General features: G+C 44.3%; 3 protein-coding genes across 9 annotated transcripts in view; 2 read left to right on the top strand and 1 right to left on the bottom strand.

Moving 5' to 3' along the window:
• ARID4A (AT-rich interaction domain 4A) overlaps window positions 1-3,192 on the top strand; it is a 47,549-nt gene extending 44,357 nt beyond the window's left edge. For all 3 annotated transcript variants that reach the window (XM_042048106.1, XM_042048103.1, XM_042048104.1), the window contains one exon: window positions 334-3,192. In XM_042048106.1, the coding sequence (XP_041904040.1) occupies window positions 334-437 (104 nt within the window). In that variant the 3' untranslated portion in view covers window positions 438-3,192. The remainder of the gene's footprint in view (window positions 1-333) is intronic.
• A 5,683-nt stretch (window positions 3,193-8,875) lies between these two features.
• TIMM9 (translocase of inner mitochondrial membrane 9) lies at window positions 8,876-16,141 on the bottom strand. 3 transcript variants are annotated; one of them, XM_042048107.1, is made up of 4 exons: window positions 16,096-16,141; window positions 12,144-12,207; window positions 11,729-11,824; window positions 8,876-9,369 (listed from the first exon to the last, which is right to left on the bottom strand). In XM_042048107.1, the coding sequence occupies exons 2-4, from the start codon at window positions 12,180-12,182 to the stop codon at window positions 9,235-9,237; spliced, it is 270 nt and encodes an 89-aa protein (XP_041904041.1). In that variant the 5' UTR covers window positions 12,183-12,207; window positions 16,096-16,141; the 3' UTR covers window positions 8,876-9,234. The 3 variants fall into 3 exon arrangements, with proteins under 3 accessions (XP_041904041.1, XP_041904042.1, XP_041904043.1); XM_042048108.1 differs by lacking the exon at window positions 16,096-16,141 and adding an exon at window positions 14,992-16,013; XM_042048109.1 differs by lacking the exon at window positions 16,096-16,141 and adding an exon at window positions 14,879-14,969.
• Window positions 16,142-16,280: 139 nt separating this feature from the next.
• Window positions 16,281-19,900, top strand: part of KIAA0586 (KIAA0586 ortholog) — a 68,245-nt gene continuing 64,625 nt past the window's right edge. For 2 of the 3 annotated variants that reach the window (XM_042048102.1, XM_042048100.1), the window contains exons 1-5: window positions 16,281-16,825; window positions 17,389-17,465; window positions 18,028-18,097; window positions 19,191-19,257; window positions 19,556-19,733. In XM_042048102.1, the coding sequence (XP_041904036.1) occupies window positions 16,552-16,825; window positions 17,389-17,465; window positions 18,028-18,097; window positions 19,191-19,257; window positions 19,556-19,733 (666 nt within the window). In that variant the 5' untranslated portion in view covers window positions 16,281-16,551. The remainder of the gene's footprint in view (window positions 16,826-17,388; window positions 17,466-18,027; window positions 18,098-19,190; window positions 19,258-19,555; window positions 19,734-19,900) is intronic. The other variant, XM_042048101.1, reaches the window with a different exon arrangement.

Below are 19,900 nucleotides of genomic sequence, written 5' to 3'. Positions count from 1 at the left end.
ATATTTAGAAAGAATTTTTGTGGCTTTTCAGAACTTGAACCTGACAGAAACGTTTGCTGCCTTTTATAACTGTGTATTAGAAACTTGGGCTTCCTAGTGCAAGTGTTTTCCATTAGTGCAATGACTCATCTGAGTTACCGTTTCAATAATTGGGTAAGGCTAATCCTGTGTCTGTGAATACAGCAGTGAAAGCAATTGGCAGAACCTCTGTATCAGTTTTTTGTGCCTGTGCTGCTGCTTTGATGTTTTTTAAACAACCAAATAACCAAGGAAGCCTTCCTTGTGAGCTGTACTTCGATAACCTGCTGCTGATCTATTGTTCTGTATGTTCAGTGTCACATACAGGAGCATCCATGTCATCTGCTTCCTCAGACACTGGAATGAGCCCCTCGTCATCCTCTCCTCCCCAGAACGTGCTGGCTGTCGAATGCAGGTGATAAAACATTTTCTGCCTTGCCAGCAACTTGCTGCCATGGACATAAACCCTGAAATTCAGCCACAGAAAGCACTCAACTGGTTTGACATTGCCAAGTATATCCTGTACACACTTCCACTGCTGGACTGTACCTGTTCCCCCCTCCTACCCTCTTCTTTTGTTTAATTTACTGTTCAGAGAACTTAAGCTCATTGGTAACTGAAGGTTTGTAGGCACAATGTGACATCCTTGTCATTGTGTTTGTTTTTGTTTCTTGTTTGTTTCTTTTTGTTTTGTTTTGTTTTTCTTAACACAGAGAAAGGGCACTTATGAAATTTGAAAAGTTATGTCCAATGAAGCATTCAGGTGTTCTAGGGTGATCTTAAAAAAAAAAAAAAAAGCAAGTGCACCAAGCAGACATCAGAGTATTATCCAAAAGAACTGAGTAACTGCTGCACTTTCACCGAGCTGTGGGTAACTCTTGGTGAGTAGTTCCTCTTTGTGGAAGCACTTGCTATACAGAACTGCCAAAGTATGTGTTCAGCAATGTGCCCAGTTTTAAAGCTGTAAATGGGACAAAATAAATTGTGAAAGGAAGTGTAGTTGACTGAAAACTACAGTTGTAATAAGTCTTCCACTTTTTATAGGATTTTTGAGCACACAATTATGCAAATGTTTTAATGTTTATTAATGTTTACAGTGGAATTGTGAATAGGTTTTCAGTGGACTATCTTATCCCTTGACAAAAATATTTTGTCTTTTTTCTATGTAATTTCAGAGTTTTTATTTTGTTACAAAAAGACGAAAAATGAAATATATAACAACAATGAACTTATTTAACAAGATTTCTAAAGCTGAAATTTTTGTGTAAAATAAGGTATCTTGCGACTTGTTAAATATATTTATTCAGACATTGGATGTTGTATTTTTATGTATTTTTTAAAATATTAATAAAATTGGAAAAAAAAATTCTAGGTTAGTTCACTCTTTGGACAAAACATCCTTATCAGTTCTGGTTCTTCAGGAGGAGTTATCCAGTAGCCAAGCCTGTACTTCCAATGGGTCTGTCTACATATCCTCCACCACACAGATCTGCCAGTAGGCATCTGGGTTCAACTAAAACTTTATTTGGAAACTTTGGCAGTCCTAGTACTTAACCTTGTTTGGAGGAACAAAATTTATTGGGTTGCCCTTAAGATGCTTTGTCACAAGTTCTTGTGTTTGCTGTACTGCCGAATAAATTTATATCTCCCAAAGTTGAGATGCACCAATAAAGTAAAGCAACTGTGTGTGCTCTGCCTGTGGATTGTCCCACGGGCAGATGCAGGTTGTAAATAACTCTTCCAAACCCATGTATTTAAAGCAGTTTGCATATACATTATGTATAAAAAGTGATTTTTTAATCAATTTTTTTATTCATGTTTGTACATTGAAAGGGGGTCTGAACCCCTTTTTCTGTGTTTAATATGCTGTAGAGTAATAACATAGATGCTCTAGACTGTATATCGGGATATTCTGGTTCCACACGGCAGAAGGTCAGGAGGAAACACTAGTGATGGCGTAGCATTACTAAAATTGATGTTTCTTGAAATTTCATTTTACAACATTTGTCAACTTGTGATTCCAATTCCTTCCATTTTCGCAGAAAATTAAAGAAAAAGTACTCTTGTAAATGCACTTTTTCTGTCTTTTCTTCAGCAGAGCAGAACTATTTCAATGTAAGATAAATATGGAGCTCACTAGACAGTGCTAATAAAGGCCATGTTTTAAACATAGGCTTTATATTCTATTTTTATTTAAGTGATTGTTCTTGTAAATGTCTGGACTTTACCCTAAATAGGAAAGTTAATCTCCATAAATTACTGTAAAGACTTTTTTCAGAGCTAACTTTTACTTGTTAATCTTATAATAGCTACGAATAAAAAGCAATACTCATTTAAAAGGAAGTAGCATGGGTCACATGTTTAATATTTGCAGAAGCAAATTTAAAATCTGGGGAAGTAACAAGTTTAATTACGTGTTGTGCAGATCTCTGATATCTAACCTGTGTGCACACTGTGAGATCTGAAACAGGCACAGAGGCACTCCCAGCACAGAGGATGGAGGAGCTGCTGCCCGTCTGTGCCTCGGTCTGGATGTTCCCCATGTGTGTTCTCAGCTGACTGCTGCTCCTGTCTCTTAGGAATGTTTAAAACACTGCTTGGAAGGCTCCAGGTATGCTCCTGTGGAACATGGAAACCCATTCCAACCCACTGGCAGAGAGAACTTGCTCCTTTGCTTCCTGTTCCACCTGCTTCCCTTGCACTGCTCACCCCAAAAACAACTGGCATTATTCTGGCACAGCACTAAACCTGCAGGAAAAGGTGGACTTTCTGCCAAGCCACTGGCAAAGCCTCCAGCATGTCACTGATTTCCTGGTTTTATCTTTCTGGGAAGGAGCATATCAGTTAAATTATTCAGTAGATGTTTGCAGTAGTTTCCTATGATGTTTAAAAGTATCACAGAGAAAAGAAGATCTAACTGGTATCATTGGGCTATCGTGGGTTAAAGGTCAAATCAAGAAAAAACCCTAATAAAATCTATGATTTGTAACTCTACAGTAATCCCCTTATTGAAACCTTGTTGATATAAATTCCAGAATGTCTTTCACTGAATGAAAGTTTATGCTGTTGAAGATACAGTAATTATGATTATACAGAATTGGGATTTTTTTAAATAAGAGATTAAATATTGTGTTTCTGAGACCAAGCAAAAAATAAAGCATCCTTGTGGCAGTCTTTGTGCTGTTCTCCTGCCTTCTGCTCTACAGGTTTTTCTCAAAATGTCATTTCAAGCTTCCTTAGGAGATAAAAAAAAAAAAAATTTAGATGTGGTATGCAACCCTCTTAAAAAGAACAAGGTTGATGTGGTATGCAACACTCTTAAAAAGAACAAGGTTGTAAGAGAATCAGACTCTTCCTTCATTTCCTTCAGTTGATACAAAGAACTGTCACACTGCTGGCTGATACCTTATTTTGGTGTTAGCATAAATCTGAAAACTTGGAATGTTTCCATGCAAGGACATAAGGTAAGATTCATTTCCTTGTTCTAGTTTTCGCTTTCTTTCCATCAAGTGTATCAGCTACATTTGTACTAATGAGTTTTTATTTTCTACTGTGAAAGTTTAGCAACACCCAGTTAAATCCCTGCTTGGTTTTGGCTCCTCTCTCAGGTTGCTGGTGGCTGAGAAAGTTTCTCTTGCTTAATCAGCCTGAACAGATCAGGAGATCAGGCAGAAGAAGCAGAGTTGTCAGAACAATAATAACAAGTTCATTGTTTTGACAGAGGTTAAGCAGATTTGCAGTAGTAATTATCAGTGAATTAAAAGCATAACAAGGGCAAAGGAATGTGTGTCTTCATGAAGGATGATGTATCTGACCTTCACAGGGAGCAGCAGAAAAGGTGATTAAATCTGTGTTCGTGCTTTTGTGCATGCTTGAATCTAATTCTTTTTAAGGTGCAGCATTAGAATAGACAGAAATTTTTTAAATGGATGCGTATTCTCTTTTTTGTAGGGGGAGCCTTGCAGTAATGGATACCAAAATTACTCAGGATGGCTTTGATGTGGAGCTGGAAAGAGAATCTGAATCTAAGGATTGTCAACTCCTGTGCCTCAGTCAGAACATCCACTGCTGAGAGAGCCTTTTCTCTCCAGACAGGTTTGTCAACCAGATGGAATGTCACATTAAAAACATTAATACTTAACATGTTCGTCTTTTCCCCATTAAAAATATTCTTGGATAGCTGAGGCAGCCAAATGGATTTTCTGGGCAGCATTTACTGGAATTCTTTTACAGCAGTAAGTCTAAGAAATGCTGTTGTCTTCTTTTTAAGAAAAGAGGAGGTTTGGTTTGATGGCTTGAAAGAAATCTGACATGAGCCAGGAGCCAGATTTACCAGCTGAAATAAAAGATTAATGTGTTCACAAAAGTATGTTGAGCTGTTTACTTCTCTGTGCCCCTGCCTTTGCAGAAATTATGCACTGAAATCTTGGTTATTTTTCGTTCTCTGGTCTTGGGATTTTATTATTTGCTATGGTGTGCAGGATAAAAGGTCTGGGGATGTGGGAAACATAAAACTGTGGAACCAAAGGGGATTTTGCCAGAGGCTGACTCACTGTAATTCCAGGGCTTAGGAAAATGACATTTTATAATTAGCTCACACTATTAAGCTATTGCTCTCAAATTTTGAGAAAATTCTCCCATATTACCTCACACCAAATAGATGGGATTTTAAGAGGTCTCAGAGCTTAAAATTATTCATCTTTATCAGTTACCACTGAGTAGCTGGGATTTATTTGGGGTCTTTTGTTTGCTCTGGAGATCTGCGAGTTCCCCAAATTCCAAAAGCATTTATTAGTCCCATCCACTGCTTTGGAGGAATATGTAAATTCAGTTTTCTGTTCCAGTGTTTCTGGTCTGAATTTGTGCTTGTTTTAATGCCACATTGAGTGGTGGATTTTATGATTAGCCACAGCCCAATGACAAATACTCACTGTGCTTTCATTTAAAGAATATGGGAAGGATAAAACAGTGTTAATTGTGAAAGCAGATTTTCTAAGAATAGGACTTGTCTGGTGTCTTTGTTTTGAATGATCTTTGCTATTTATGTTGTTCTTCCTGCTCCTTACATTGCAGAGGAACCCTGAATTCTGTCTCAGAGCAGGTTGGTTCTGCTTCAGCTCTGCAGCTCTTTATATTGGTTAACACCCTTATGCTGTTGCATATCCCACACCAGGAGTTTTCAAACATGAAGAAGTCTCTTTGTTTGATGGCATTTGGCCTTATTGCAGCAGCACAGCTCACTCACTGCAGTAACCACGGAAGCTTTGCTTCACTTTCCCTCTTTGAGTGTTTGCCAGCAAAGAAAAGCTGCCCTGGAGCTCTGCTACCGCTGTGACAACCTGCAGGGGGTTCTCACTCGCGTGTTTAACCCTCCCCCTGAGCCTGGTGGTGAGGGACACACTGCTCTGGGTTGGTTGCTGTGGGTTTGGTGATGTCTTTCTCTTTTCCTGCTGTTGAGAGTAACCCAGTGTTTCCAGCGCTGTCGGTGTCTTCAGCTATTCCTAAACTCCTCCTCTAATCCCTCATCTGGGTACAGTTTGACCTAATTTACCATGTTCCTGCCAGCTATGCCAGTTTCATAAGGAGGGGTAAGATGTGGAGTTTGTATGAAATACTTTGTTACATTGCACAAGAGTGTTTTTTCTTTCTGTTTTAACAAGACACTTGTTCATGTGGATGTGTAGCTTAAAACCATCTCTATTGATGTTCCTTTATTTCCCTTATGAATAAATAAAGCTATTTTAAAAAGAAAAAAAAAGAAAAACCCCAACCTTTGATTCCTTCTGTACGTGCTGTGTTTCCCACCCTGCAGGTGACCCCTGTGTGCCATCCCAGTGGCATGGATGGAGGGGCAGGAGCTCGGGGTGGCTGCCCTGAGGTGGGCAGGACAATCCCCTTCTGATAAGGAAAAATGGATTTGGCAGGGGAACCAGTGAGAAGTAAAATTCTATGTTGGTCTGTGCAGGTATTTGAATGTGTTTAATTCAGAATGTGAGAGCAGCCCCACTTAATCCTGTGGGAATAATTATGGAATAATGTTATCCACAGGCAGTGCAGGAGGGAGCTGGTTTTTGTGGCTGTGGTTTGGCTGCTGCTGCTGCAGTTCTTGTTTCCTGCTTTTCCTTTGGAGAACCCTGAACAATTGATGAGAATGTGATTCCTCTTTGGCTCAGAGGCACCTTGCAGCATCCCTGTACAGGGTAACATCATTTTTAAAACCCTCTAATATTAAGCAGAATTGTAAATTTTTGAGTTCTTTTAATGCTCTCCTCTGGAAATTCAGGGTGCAGCCATAATGCAGGTTAAGTGTCACAAGCTCTTAATTGCTTTTACAGCTCTTAGTTTGGGCCAGACTCATTCAAGCATTTTCAGAGCTGAACTTAATGGACTTCCTAAGATTTGAACTGGATTCTCTAAATGCCATATGCCGACTTCCCAGCTAGCTAAGAGAAAATGCTGAAACAAGAGCTGTTGCTAAGCTCCAGTTCCCAGAGAGGGGAATGTCAGAGCATGGAGGATTTGCCTCCTTGCTCTGAAGCCACAGCCACACTCCCTGACAGCACTGCAGTCACTCCTTTTCTTGCCTTCCAACAGAGCTCAGCAGTTGAAGCTCTCAGCAGGGGATTACATGAATTGGGGCTTTGCTTTTATCCTGGAGAGAACTCAAGGAGCCTCTATTATAATCTTCCAGCTGATTGATCTGATGCCTCTGCCAGCACTGCTGCTGTCCAGGGCACTCTGGAGCAAGGCTCTCATTTGACCCTTCCTGCTGAAATGGTTCTGGTTTCTGTGGGCTGATAAGTAATTGTGTGTGTTTCCAGCAGGAAGGATCTGTGTTCCTGTCGCTGCTGCAGTGAGCAAGCATCTCCTCCAAATGAGTGTCTGTTTACCAGCTCGGTTTCATTGAGCTGGTTTTTGGCAGGCTGCCCTCCTGCTCCCTCCCCTCCCACCTCCACTTTGGCTCACTTTTTCCACAGCTTTCTCAGTACTCCTTTCTCAGCAACATCCTGTTTTTCACCCTTTGCTCCTTCATCCATCAGAGCTGGATCCATTCCTGCACCTAATGTGCCTCAGCAAGGTGAGTCACCTCCTCTTGACACCCCTTAACAGCATTTAAGAAAATGCTGTTGTCTTTCTGTTATATCCCAGAGTAAAACCATAATCCCATTTTTATGATTTATTTTTATCACCTGGATGCTTTAGTTACCATGGATGCACTTTATTTTCAAGCTAAAATATATTTGTATCATCTGTATGCAACCAGTCACCTGGATTTGAAAGATCACAACATTTTTTGGAGTGAAATAGAGCCTGGACAAAACCAGATATGCAAAACTGAAAGTGAGTAATTTATTAACTTACTCCATCTAAAACTTGCTTTACCTTTTGTTCAGGAAATCTGTCCTAATTAATAATTAAATATATTCCTACCTCCAAATGCTGAAATGAGAGAAAACCTTTTTTTTTTTTTTTTTTTAATAACCCGACGTCACTTTAGCCCCAAGGTGATTTGCTCAGAAGACATGAAAATCCTCCACTTCCATCAGTTAAACTCTTCAGGGACTTTTCTGAGCAGCTCCTTGCACATAAAGACCCACTGGAAAATCTCAACCATGGATTACTTTCAAATGTTTAACAAAAAGAGAGCTGCTTCAAGGAAAGCCTTCAGTCTTGACTATGCATGTATTGATTCTAATTGGCTGCAACATTTGTGGCCTGATTGTAGCAAACCATCTGGACAGTTTTAGCCTGATACTACTTTGAAAAAACAGGACATTGGAGACTTTTGCTGCCTTATTTGGGCTGGTTTTTAGCCTTCACTCTTTCAGAGTGAGCTCTCTTACGCATCTCCAAGGTAACAAGGCACAGGCAAAGGAGGAAGCTGTGATACAGTGAGTACAAAACACAAGGACGTGAGACTGGAGGCTCACACTGGTTCCTGCCACCTTTGCAAGCACAGGAACAGGATTCCAGGGAGAGCTGGAGCAGCAGCACAGAGAGCAGTGTCTGGTGCAAGGGGCAGGGCTTGTGCTGCCCTCAGGGGCCAGGAATCCACAGCCTGGACAGCTGGGAGTCTGAGTAGTAATAAAAAAAGGGAGGAAATTATTCGAACTTCTGGAAATAAAAAGCTAGAGAGGTAACAACAAAAAAGTCTTCCTCCCCTTTCTGTTCCTTGCTGTTGCCTTTCATGTTATAAATAACAGAACCTGGCAGCTGACATGAACTAGCTTTGGTTCACTCCTCATCACGTGCAATCTCAGAATTGGCGCTCCTGATGTTCAGTTCCCGTTGTTCCTGTATGAGTTAGAACCGAAGCACAGGGTCCCTGTCCACTGTCATTCCACTGTGCTAATGCCCTGGCTGCAGGATTTCAGCTGTCAGGATCCTTCCAAAGCACTGCTGTGTATCCTAACCCAATCCAGCTGCCTTCCAAACCTTTCTGTGGGCTCATGCAGCAGCAGAGCAGACCCTGTGCTATGCAGACCCTGTATTTCCTGCTGGCATTCAGACGGATCAAGGAGAGAACTGCAGCAAGCTCAGTGCTTAGTGCATCGGGCCAGGCAGCCGGGTTGGGAGGACCCCGTGGGGCTCCCTGATGGAAACAAGGAATGCACAGGAGCTGCCTTAGGCACAAGTGCTGCTACTGCCCCTCTGTCCCCTGTAAATGACAGGGGGAGGCACGAGGCAAAGATAACCTGGGGCACCCCTGCCTGAGCTCCCTCTGGCATCTGTCAGCTCCTAAAGCAGCAGTGAATGAACAGAACTCTACAGCACCTGAGCACAGCCTCCAGCAAATGAAAAGCTGCTTTCAAGCAGGGTGCCAAAAATGGCTCTCTGGAAAGAATGCACACACGTGTATGGCTCCTGTTGATTTTATTTGAATTAAATAAAAAAGTGTATTCCCCATGTTACATTGATTCATCTCAACCAGTCTCAGCAAAAGGCAGGTGAGCCCTCCCACACCCCTGAAATTCAGACACCAGTCTGTGGGCCCTGGGAAAAGTTGTATCCGCATCATTCCCTTGTGGAAACAAACTCCACTGCCAGGCCCTCACGACTGAGCTCCTGTTTAACCCTTCATGGCTCCCACTGCCTGAGCAGCACCCACAGCTCTGCTCTGAGCTGCTGGACACACGTCCTGACAGTAGGAATCCCCAAATGTGTTCTTGCCCAGGGGACACTGGCACAGCTTGAGTCTGAGCACAGTGCTCTGGTCTAACGAGGTTGGCTGAGCAGTCCTGCCTTGGCTGCCAGAGCCTCGTTCTGCTGGATGTGGTACTCCTGGAATCTCATGGAGATCCTCTGTGTCATCTTTAGATACTTCTGCAGGCAGTTGTCTGAGCAAGTTATCTACAGCAAGAGGGAAATAGAGGGCTTCAGACAATAATTAAAACACTTCCCCAACCAGGACCCAAAATATCACCACAGACAGGGATAAACAATTAGGTGAGTACATCTCATATTGTCAAGCCTCAAGATGAGGGCAGTAGAAAATGTGAAATTTAGTTTTTGTGGTATGCCTGAAACATCTTCTAATATTCATTCTCATACTAAAGTCTCCATGGAAAACACCTTGAACCTAGGAGATACCATCCTTTTGTCCTTGGGCTCCTCTTGTGGCATTGAACTATATATTTTGAAATAAATACTAAATCTATTAAATTAGTACATTTTGTTTTAATTCTGTTTACAGACACATACTGGTTTTGATAGCCACATATGATCCACTCTCTGCTAGCTCAGTTTCACCCTGTTTTGCCCTTGTTCCCATTGGCTCTACCAGCCTTGTGGTACCTGCTTGGTTACCCTTCAGCAAAGCCACCACAGTACACCAGTCAGCTGGACAGGGAAATAAATACCAGGGCCTATTCCATCCACAGTATTTTTAAAATTTAAAGTAGTTTTTTTCTATCTTTAAATGTAGAGAAAGAGTTGTGAGATTTTTTTCTGAGCTACAGTCCTACCAATTTGATATTCTGTGCCATGGCTCAAAACCTTGCTATCACTGCAAAAGGTAAAAATTCGGGTAGAAAGGAAAGCCAACCCCTTTGCCTGGGAAACCAGAGATTGCTTTGGTTCTGCTCGGTACAAAGGGATGCAAAAAGCAGAAGGGATGAAAATGAACAAGACAAAACCCCAGCAGCTCCACACACCACCCAGCACCAGCCCTTCTCTCTCCTCAGCCTGGCACCAGCTACAGCCAAACCTGCTGAGCAGCAGTGAAGTCTCCCTAGGAAAACAACTTTGGGAACTGCCCCAAGCCTCTGCTGCCAGAGGGAGCAGTGTGTGTGACAGCTGCTGGGGAATTCCAGACTTGCGGTGGCACTTGTGTAAGGGAAGAGCTCAGAAGCTGGGTTTTGTCATGGGATGCATGGGGTATTAATTATATAATAAGGAACTAAAACTTTAAAGAGGAACATGGGAATTTCCACACCAGACAGACCAGTGTCCATCTAGACTAGTGTCCTGTTTGCAGAGACAGCTGCTCTGCAAGAAATCCCATAATGGGTAATAGGGGCAGAACGTCCCATAAGAAAGTTTCTTCCTAGTTCCACTGTTAACAGGTAGCTCCTGTACTACCAGACACGAACCCTCTGCAATCCACAGAAGTAACGTAAGGCAGGTCACAATCAGAAAATGGTCTGGGTGGGGAGAGACCTTAAATATCATCTCGTTCCAACCCCCTGCCATGGGCAGGGACACCTCCCACTAGACCAGGTTGCTCCAAGGATCTAAGAGTATTTTTTGGACCTAAATAATCTGTGATCCAGAATAATTATGACCTGTAGTAGAATTCCACTAAATCAGATGCAGGGAAGGTTAGGGAACAAAGAAATCTGTCTTGGGAAGCTAAAAGAGCTCTGTTCAGGGCAGCAGAACCAAAGCTGAAAGGAGACATGAGTTTTGTCTGCAGTGAGGATTTGAACTCCAAGGACACAGAAAATGCTCAAAAAACAATTAGTTAGTTAAAAATTTTGGCTTTTTTTTTCCTGCCAGCAGAGTCAAGCAAAGGTTATTAGATTTTTAACCAACAAAATGATTAGGCTCTGAAACAGCCTCTCAACAGGCAAGAAGCAAAACCATGCGACTAATCTTATGGAGAGCTTAATCCTTCTGGAGATGCCAACGTGAGGGAGCTCCCTGCAGTGCAGGGAAGTGGATTTAACAGCCAGAGCTGTGTTCCTGTGACTCACTACAAAGCAGAAACGTGGGCAGGTAAACAAATATTTCAGCAGGATGCTTCAAAGAATGAGATGCAGGCTGTAGGTGGGCAGCTTCCATGTCCATGGAGCTACTATCCATGAGAAGTTAAGGCACGAGAACCTCCACCGACTGCTCAGGGAATGAAACACATGGAATTGCAATGAGCAGCCAATACTCAGAGGAGACTGGGCAGATTCTGTGTGTGACAGCCACGTCTGGAATGGTTTTGGTCAGAAGGGACCCTAAAGAACATCCAGTCCCACTCCCTGCCACAGGCAGGGACACCTTCCACTATCCCAGGCTGCTCCAAGCCCTGTCCAAGCTGGTCTGGAGCACTCCCAGGGACAGGGCACTCACTTGGAAGCAACATGCCAGATACCCACACTCCCCTGAAGGCTGCTGCCTGGCTTTAGCCAGCTGAAAGATCAAAACTCTCAAAGTTGCTTCTGAAATTGGAAAGCTGCACAGCAATTCTACCAAAGGGTCATTAGAGGCCATCACCTACCTCTTCTGGTTTCACATCTCTGCTAGTGAAATCCTTTATGCAGTCCACGAAGCAATTTTCTGTAAGTTTATTGTATGTGCCAAGAAACTCCTTGAACTGTAAATAAAAATTGGACAATGAATATTAAAAAAAAAAAATGTGTTTTAACTTTTCTTGCAGCTGCATGGGCTAGCTGGTGACACTGAATCTGAAGGACAAGTCACTAGAAAAATTTACTCTCAGTCAGAAGATTTCAGCACCAAAAGCTGCTCATACTCAAAACATGCTGTTTGTCAATGGTCACCTGTTTAAATTTTGGTTAAGTCAGATGGTAGCTCAAGAGTTTTTGTCCTTCCCTATGCCCTACACCTTCCATTCTGTGTGACAGAGCAGCACAAGACCTTCAAAGCCACCCCTCCCAAATGCAGCATCTCACCTGCTTGATCTGATCAGACTCTGATAATTGTCCAGCCATGTTCCACCGCCTGTAACTCAGTCACCTAAAAGTGAGGATAAAAGTCGAGTTTTAAATAAAAAACATAAATATGAACTGCAACATTTTACATCAGAATGGAATTTTATGTATCCTTGAAGTGTGTTTAAATGCAACTTTGCTGGCGAACTTCCAAGCCGTTCATGCAAAGAGAAGTTATCTATTGGGAATGTATTCAGTTTAGAAGAACATCCAAGATAATTCCAGGTATGAAACTTTACCAGATCCACCTGTTATTTGCTGTCCTTTAAACACATTTAGGGCATTTCACACAGCTAAAGTGACTTATAAAGTACCTTATTTATTTTTTTAAGTGCTGTCAAACTTACTAAATAAACTAGGGCAGGAGCTGGGGAAGAAGCAAAGTCGTAACACTTTCTAGCCTTAAGAGTTTCAGTGACTTTAGATGGATCTGTAAAAAGTGAGGAAAAAAGGCCAATACAAACTGGCAGTCACTGAACAGATGCAGCACCAGGTGCAGGGCCTGGTTTCTGTGTAGCTGCACCAAACACCTGAACTACAGCAAATGTTGTGGTCATTGACTGTAGTGAATTAAATGCAAGAAAAACACGGAACAGTGAAAATGGCCTTACAGGAATGAAACAGACAAAGGAAAAGGGAAGAAGTAAACAGCCATGGATCCAAGAATTTAAACAAGCATCCTCAAGGAAGACTCACATTCCTAACCCAACACACTGAACATGTTAAGGCTTGAAAGCATCCCTGCAGGTTTCCTAGAATACTGAAGCCTCATCTTCCTTTTCCCTTAATTTCCATGTTATCTAAGACCTATCATCACAGATGATAATGCAAACTAATATCATGTGTTGACAAGAACAAGCTCTTTTGGTTTAATTCAACTCGTGGAAGAAAAATGAGCACTGAAGTGCAATCACTTTGGGGGAAAAGAAGTTCTTTTAGCCCTTTAGCAAGGGCTACTTACAATTAATCTTCTATTATGCTTTGCCAATTTTTGGGCAAGATACTCATGTTTTAGAGAGCTTTAGCTATTGCAGTCTCTCAGCAGGGGGAAGGGAAGGGGTACACAAGCTGCCTGAACATGAACAAAGAGACAGTAACAATTATTTCTACAACAGAAAGAAAATGAAGCAACTAAAAATAGCACCAGGGAGCTCTCGCAAGAGTGAACTCTCCCTACACCCCCTCCCAGCAGCACAGGGATTGTGACATCTGCCTCTTAACATCACACTTTATCCCTGCACAGGGAGACAATTCAGGGATTGGAGGCCAAGGACACAGATGATTCTGGGATGTAAGATGCAAGAATTCCTCGTGGGCACGAGGTTATTCACGTGGGTTATTCTGAAGGAGAACCTACAGGATATGGTGGCTAAGAAGGAACCAGGTTTCATTCAGGCAGTCACTGAATCAGACTGGTTTGGGATGGAACAGACCTTCAAGATCATCTCATTCCAACCCCCTGCCATGGGCAGGGACACCTTCCACTATCTCAGGTTGCTTCAAGCCCCGTCCAATGTGGCCTGGAACACTGCCAGGGATGGGGCAGCCACAGCTTCTCTGGGCACCCTGTGCCAGGGCCTCAGCACCCTCACAGGCAGGAACTTCTTTCCAATATCTAACCCTGCCCTCTGTCAGTGCAAAGCCATTACCCTTTGTCCTGTCACCCCATGCCCTTGTCCCAAGTCCCTCTCCAGCCTATCTCCTCTATCCGAAACCCCTAATTTGTTTTAGGAGAATGGACATGCCCATCACCTGGGGTAACCAGTGAGAAGTGATGGCAACTTCACTCTCACTTCTCAGCCTGTGAGAAAACAAGACCAGTGACAATTCTCTCAGGGCAGGGTATGTAGATAATTAAACAGAAACTGCAGGGAGCAGGAAAGACTTTTGTCCTCTGCCAAACGCGGGAAGCTCCAAGCTTCAATTGTCGGTGCCATTTTCTCACGCTCAGCATTGCTTCACAATTTGTGTTTATAGCAGAACTGATGCCTGTCCTTCTGTGACTAATTCGGCAAGATTGGGCAGATTGAAACTGTAGTTTCACAAAGCTTTGACACCTGGGAAAGGCTCTGATTCACATCAGCACAACTGCACCATCTGATCTGAAGTGCCTGAAGCTCTTGTCCCAGTACAGGTATTTCACACATTCCACAGTGAAATTACACGGCTCTGCTGCACCTTCAGCTATAAATCAGCTACTGAACATTCCCAGGAATGTGCAGATCTGGTTCATTCTAAAGTCTGGCAAATGTATTATTTCAAGATTTCCTGCTGCTTCTCCTCTTTCCCTGCAACTCTGAAAAAAGCTTTAAAAAGGGTGATGAAAGAGTGCTCAGCACCTCGACCAACCCACCCCAGAGCTTCCTACAGAGCTGTTCACACCACTCCTGCACGGTTCAGGTTTAATCCTACAGAGCCTGGAGGACTAAACACGATTTCAAAATCCAGCATTGCCCTTCTAAACAAGGCTATTCACACTGCAGGAAGCAGAGATCTCTGAATAAACCTCTGCTGCAAGGGACACACAGTCTGGGTGTGCTGGTTCACCAGAAAGGAGCAAGAACTGGGAAATCTCCCTTCTTGAAAGGCCCTGGAGCTATTCCAAATATGTTTTGGTGCTCTAAAAAAAACATTAAGAGAAGTCCCTTCTGAGCAAAATAAACAAGCCCTGTGTTTGGGACTTTTTCCCCCCCCACCTTTTAGAGAAGAGCTGAATTTTTCTGGGAAGAAGAGTGATGGAGAGACACTATAAATCCTTCACACTTGTAATCCCCATTAACCATCCGAATTAGGTATAGGTACCACCTACTCCATAAAAAGAAAGCTGAAATGTCTCCTTAAACCTTTGCTTCCAGTTACACACAGAGAACACCACGCAAGTGTTTCTGAAAAGGACAAAGAATAAAAACATCAAGCCAAAGAAATGTGTCAAAGGATAAAAATCACAAGTCAAAGAATTGTGTCAAGGCAAACTCCCCACAGGTTGTAGAGAAAGTTCTTTTATCATGGGGGATTACTAGGCTACAACTGGATGGGCATCAGATTTAAAAGAAGCCCAAACTAATTGATTTTAAGAGGCCAGAGGCATTTAATGAAGTGAGGAGAGGCTGAGAAGAGAGAGGGGCTGGATAACCAGGTTTAGCTGGTGCACAGGTTGTTATCATTCACTGCCTTCTGGATTTGGCCTGGACCCTGCTCTGAAGGAGAAGGGATCAGAGGTAGAAATCCAACTCCAAGTGTGAGTTACCAGAGTCAGTCTGACCTCAGGCACCAGGGGAGCCTCTCTGAGCACACTGAACACGCGTATGGGCGTCAGTCCTGAGGGAAAATACACCTTTTCCCATCAGCACTCTCCGATTTAAGTGAGATCACACTTGACTGACGCTTCTAACTCAATAAAATCAAAACCTGAGGCTAAACCAACTTCACGTCGAGCTTTATTTTTTCGGTCTTTTCCTTTTACTCCATCCTCCAGTTCTCCCTTCCAAGGGCACATTGAAGCTCCTCAGGAGTCACTCGCTCAGCCAAGCCCCGGCCCAACACCGGGCACAGAGCGCCCTTATCCCCACTGAAAGCTCCCGGTGCAGGGCGGGGATTTCCCCATCCAGGGCCCACGGGGACGCTCCCGGTCCCTCACGGGCTCTCCCAGGCCACGGCAACGCTCCCGGTTCCTCAGGGTCGCTCCCGGTCCCTCACGGGCTCTCCCAGGCCACGGGAACCCTCCCGGTTCCTCAGGGTCGCTCCCGGTCCCTCACGGGCTCTCCCAGGCCACGGGAACGCTCCCGGTCCCTCAGGGTCGCTCCCGGTCCCTCAGGGTCGCTCCCGGTTCCTCAGGGTCGCTCCCGGTCCCTCACGAGCGCGCTCCCGTCCCCCCTCCCGTCCCCTCACGCGCCCGAGGCCCGCGCGCACTCACCGCCCCGCGCGCCGGCCCCGCAGATTCGCCACGCGCGCGCGCACGAGGCCGCCCGCCGCTCACGGGCCCCGCAGATTCGCCACGGGCCAGCGAATCGGCCGCGCGCAGAGCCGCCGCCCGATTTACCCTCTCGGCGCGCGCGTTTCCCGCCGGACGCTGTTGAGAGGAGAACCCGCGTTTCCCGCCGGACGCCGTTGAGTGGACGCCGTGGCCATGGCACCGCGCGCTTCCGGTGCCGGCGGCGGGAGCGGCGGGGGCGGCCGGGCCGGGACAGGACGGGACAGCACAGCACAGCACAGCGGGAGCGGGGCGCTCTTAGGGACGGCGGCCGTGCCCGCGGCGTGGGAGGGAACTGCGCCTCGGAGCCTTCAGGCTGCTGTCCGGCCACCACAGCGCCCGGCCCGGACGGACGCCCCTTCGTGAAGGCGCCGCTCGCCGAACCCCTCATCGTCCCCCATGGAAGCGGAGAGCAGCTCCAGCCAGGACTCCCTGGGCAGCCTGACGGCCGGCGATGTGCTGATCCGCTCCACGGGGGTCCGCAGGGAGAAGCCCCCGGCCGGCGGCCGCGGCAGGAAAGTGACGGTCGCTGTCCAGAAGCTCCGGGCCGGGGTCTCGCCCTGCCCGGGGGATGTGGCTGCAGACGGAGCTCCCCGCGCTCCCCCGGCCGCGGTGCCGGCCTGGGCTCCGTGCGGGGCAGGGATCCCCCGCCTCTCCCCCGGCGCCGCTCCAGGTGTGTCAGGGACCGTCGGGTTCAGCTCGGGCTTGTGCTGAAAGCGCTGAGAGGCGATTTCAGCCATGGAGGAATTCTGTAATTAAGGAATCTTTGTATTCTCGTACTGCAATTGTCAGCACACTTTGTTTTCCCGAACTGTTTTGCGCATGGGAAGCGAGTTGTGCAGGCGGTGAGGCCCTGGCACAGGGTGCCCACAGAAGCTGTGGCTGCCCCATCCCTGGAAGTGTCCAAGACCAGGTTGGGTGGGGCTTGGAGCAACCTGGGGTAGCGGAAGGTGTCCCTGTCCATGGCGGCAGGGATGCTTAATCCCTGTTAAACATCCCTGTTTAAAGGATCTTTAATAACGTTCTGTTTTTCAGAGTTTTCCCCATGCTGTAAATCAAGTTTCTCTTTGAGACTCACAGAATTCATTGATGTTTTTAAGCTTCAGCTCAGTCTCCGTGGTCATTTGTGTTATGAGGGTCATGATGTTTAGGCTTTCAAAGATAAGGGAAGTGTGGAGCTGTACAGAAAATGCACCACACACCATTATGACCACAATAAAACTGCTTTTATTTTAGGAGTCCTAAGCACCAAGGGATATCCAGAATGTCTGCTTCCAGTCGAAACTTCAGAGCCCATGTTTTTATCCCAGATGGTAAGAAAAGTTTCTGTTCCTTCCTTCAGTCCTGGGCTAAGAGAACAGCAATTTCCTCAAAAACCTGTAGCTCCTCTAAAAGCGGCACAGGATTTTGGCTCAGCCTCTGCACCAAGGCTGTCCAGCTGCTTTTCCTCTTTGAGTTGCTGCAAATGTGGTGTTATTGCTGATGTGTTTGGAGGGACTTTATTTAGCAGTTCTTAATTCTCTGTGTGGGAGCAATCCTGAATTGTCTCAGGTTAGCACCTTGGCTAAACTTAAACGGGTGTAGTTTCACTACTACTTCTTTGGCCACAAAGGAGGAGAAGAAACTTGTTCAGCACCTAGAATATATACTTTTATTTTGAATTGTGTTTCTAGAGTTTTAGTGCCTAAAATGCCACGAGTTCTTGACAGCAATGTCCAGATGATTCTGTGGTAGAGATCATTGCATGCTTTATGCCCTTGTGTTACTGTGTGCAAATGATTCCATTTGTGTGCTCAGCAGTTCCATCTGCCTCTAAAATTTTGCCTGCTGTTGGCAGAGGCTTTGATCTCTGCTTTTCCTTCTCTTGTTCTGAAGGATTATCCTGGAGAAGCTGCAGCACAAGATGATCCTTCACTGCTGCTGGAAGATAGCAGAGGACCTGAAGGTAAAACACATCAATCTACTGCTGCAGCCCCCTTTTTTTTTTTTCCTAAGAAGACTGATTAATTAAAGGAAAAGGGAGCTTTAGGTATTTTTCTTCATTACAGAAACTTCTGAGTGAAAATATTCAAAGGTTGCTTTGATAAAATGATGGTAATTTTAACAAACATTCTTAAATTTTGCAAATTTTTCTGCATTCTTGCTGGCATTACACTCTTGTGATTAACTGAGTGGGACTTCTGCCAGTGTACCAGAGTGTTGAGATTCCTTTTGTTAACCAAACTGTTCATGTTCTGAATGGACTATTTGGGGAAGGGGCTTCTTTTGATGCATTTTTCTCTTGTGAATAATTGTACTACAAAGGCATATTTTTCTTCAAGCAGCCTATACCAAAAAAAGTGTATTTGTAATCCTTAAGATTCCTAAGAAATCACAATGTCAGTATATTTTCCTTTCATTTTTGAATATGCCAATTTCAGTCCGACTTAGGGAAGTGAAGGCTTTTTAAAGAAAACACACTTCTGCAGATTTCTTGGATATCTGGGGCTGTGTAGAGGAGAAAAAACACAAAGGCCAAAAATCAATACTTTGTAGTTTCCTCTTTTACACTCACAGGCAGCAGCTACCTGACTTATCAGCATTTGCTTCCTCTGCCCAGCAAAGAGTGGGTGAGGGAGAGCCTGCAATCCTTTTTGCATAATGTAAAGCTATTAAGATAATTTGTTTTAATTTATGATGACTGCAGGGAAATATTCATATCACAGTTGTTGAGTTTTTTAGTTTTTAATTATTTTTTGAGTCAGAATTTGCAGCATTTTACTGACTTGGTTGCTTACCATTGAGACTTTACTCACCATTATTGGACTTCATTGATACCAGCATTCAGTGCTAGAAAAATTGTGTTGAATGAAGCCTGCTCTTATCATTTTTTAAGTTTTCTACTTACTGAAGGGAAACAATTTGATGTTGCAATAGATGATGTGGTTCCTGCAGGCAACAGATGCTTCACAGCAAAATGAAATATATTGATATAATACTTGTGAAATAGATATGTTGTGTCAATTATCTCAACAAAGTATGTTTGTCCATCCCCACAGATGATGTTTTTATTTCTCAGTATGCTACTGGCCAGAAGGAGGCTCTGAGAGCAGTATTAATGCAAAAGTAAGTGTGAACAGTTGTTAGTGTCTGAGCTGCACTGTTTCTGTACAACTACACCACTTCAGTTTTTGCCAAAATACCTAACTGGTAAGGAACAAGGGGGTTTTTTTACTGTTCTTTGCTAGTATTCTTTTTCTGTGTATGAAAGTGTTTCCAGTTGATTTTATTCCTTGGAGTATCTTGTGTCAAAACTTCAAGGAGAAATGCTTATGCAGTGATGTCAGTGCTGTTTGTGGGAAATAATTTGCTCAGAGGGGCTATGGAGAAAATGCTGTTTACAAGCATTTGTTTATTTTTATAGAACTCAAAATATTCCTGTTCATAAGGAGGTGAAGGTACAGCTCTTAGGAAATGCCCCCACAGATAAAAGGGAAGGTTTTGGTGGTGACACCAGGTCAGCACCCAGGGAAGTTGACTCTGCAACAACCATTGCAGCAGCCACTGCTGCTGCCATTGCTACGACAGCTCCACTTCTCAAGGTGAGTGAGTAGCTCGTGGGAATAGCAGCTCTTTGTCCTCTTAAAATCATAAATGTTCCAAACAAGCCTGAAATTGCTGCTGGTAGCTCCAGAGAGCCTGAATGTGCTTTGTGTGTTTGTCATCTCACACTCACTGACCAATATACCAGAGGGAACTAATTTGGATT

This window comes from Corvus kubaryi, unplaced genomic scaffold (assembly GCF_017639235.1).
Source record: "Corvus kubaryi isolate FWS band 111438036 unplaced genomic scaffold, C.kubaryi_AGA036_p1.0 66, whole genome shotgun sequence".
Lineage (NCBI taxonomy): Eukaryota > Metazoa > Chordata > Aves > Passeriformes > Corvidae > Corvus > Corvus kubaryi.
The sequence above is the reverse complement of the archived record's forward strand: the minus strand, read 5'-3'. Positions and strand labels throughout refer to the sequence as shown.

What these genes read in the sequence shown, in the direction of transcription:
- TIMM9 (XM_042048107.1), bottom strand. Translation starts at nt 12,182, where the DNA reads ATGGCTGGACAATTATCAGAGTCTGATCAGATCAAGCAG. An exon ending in AGTCTGATCAGATCAAGCAG is followed by an intron (nt 11,825 to 12,143) that starts GTGAGATGCTGC and finishes TTTTATTTACAG; the next exon opens with TTCAAGGAGTTTCTTGGCAC. An exon ending in GAGATGTGAAACCAGAAGAG is followed by an intron (nt 9,370 to 11,728) that starts GTAGGTGATGGC and finishes CTCTTGCTGTAG; the next exon opens with ATAACTTGCTCAGACAACTG.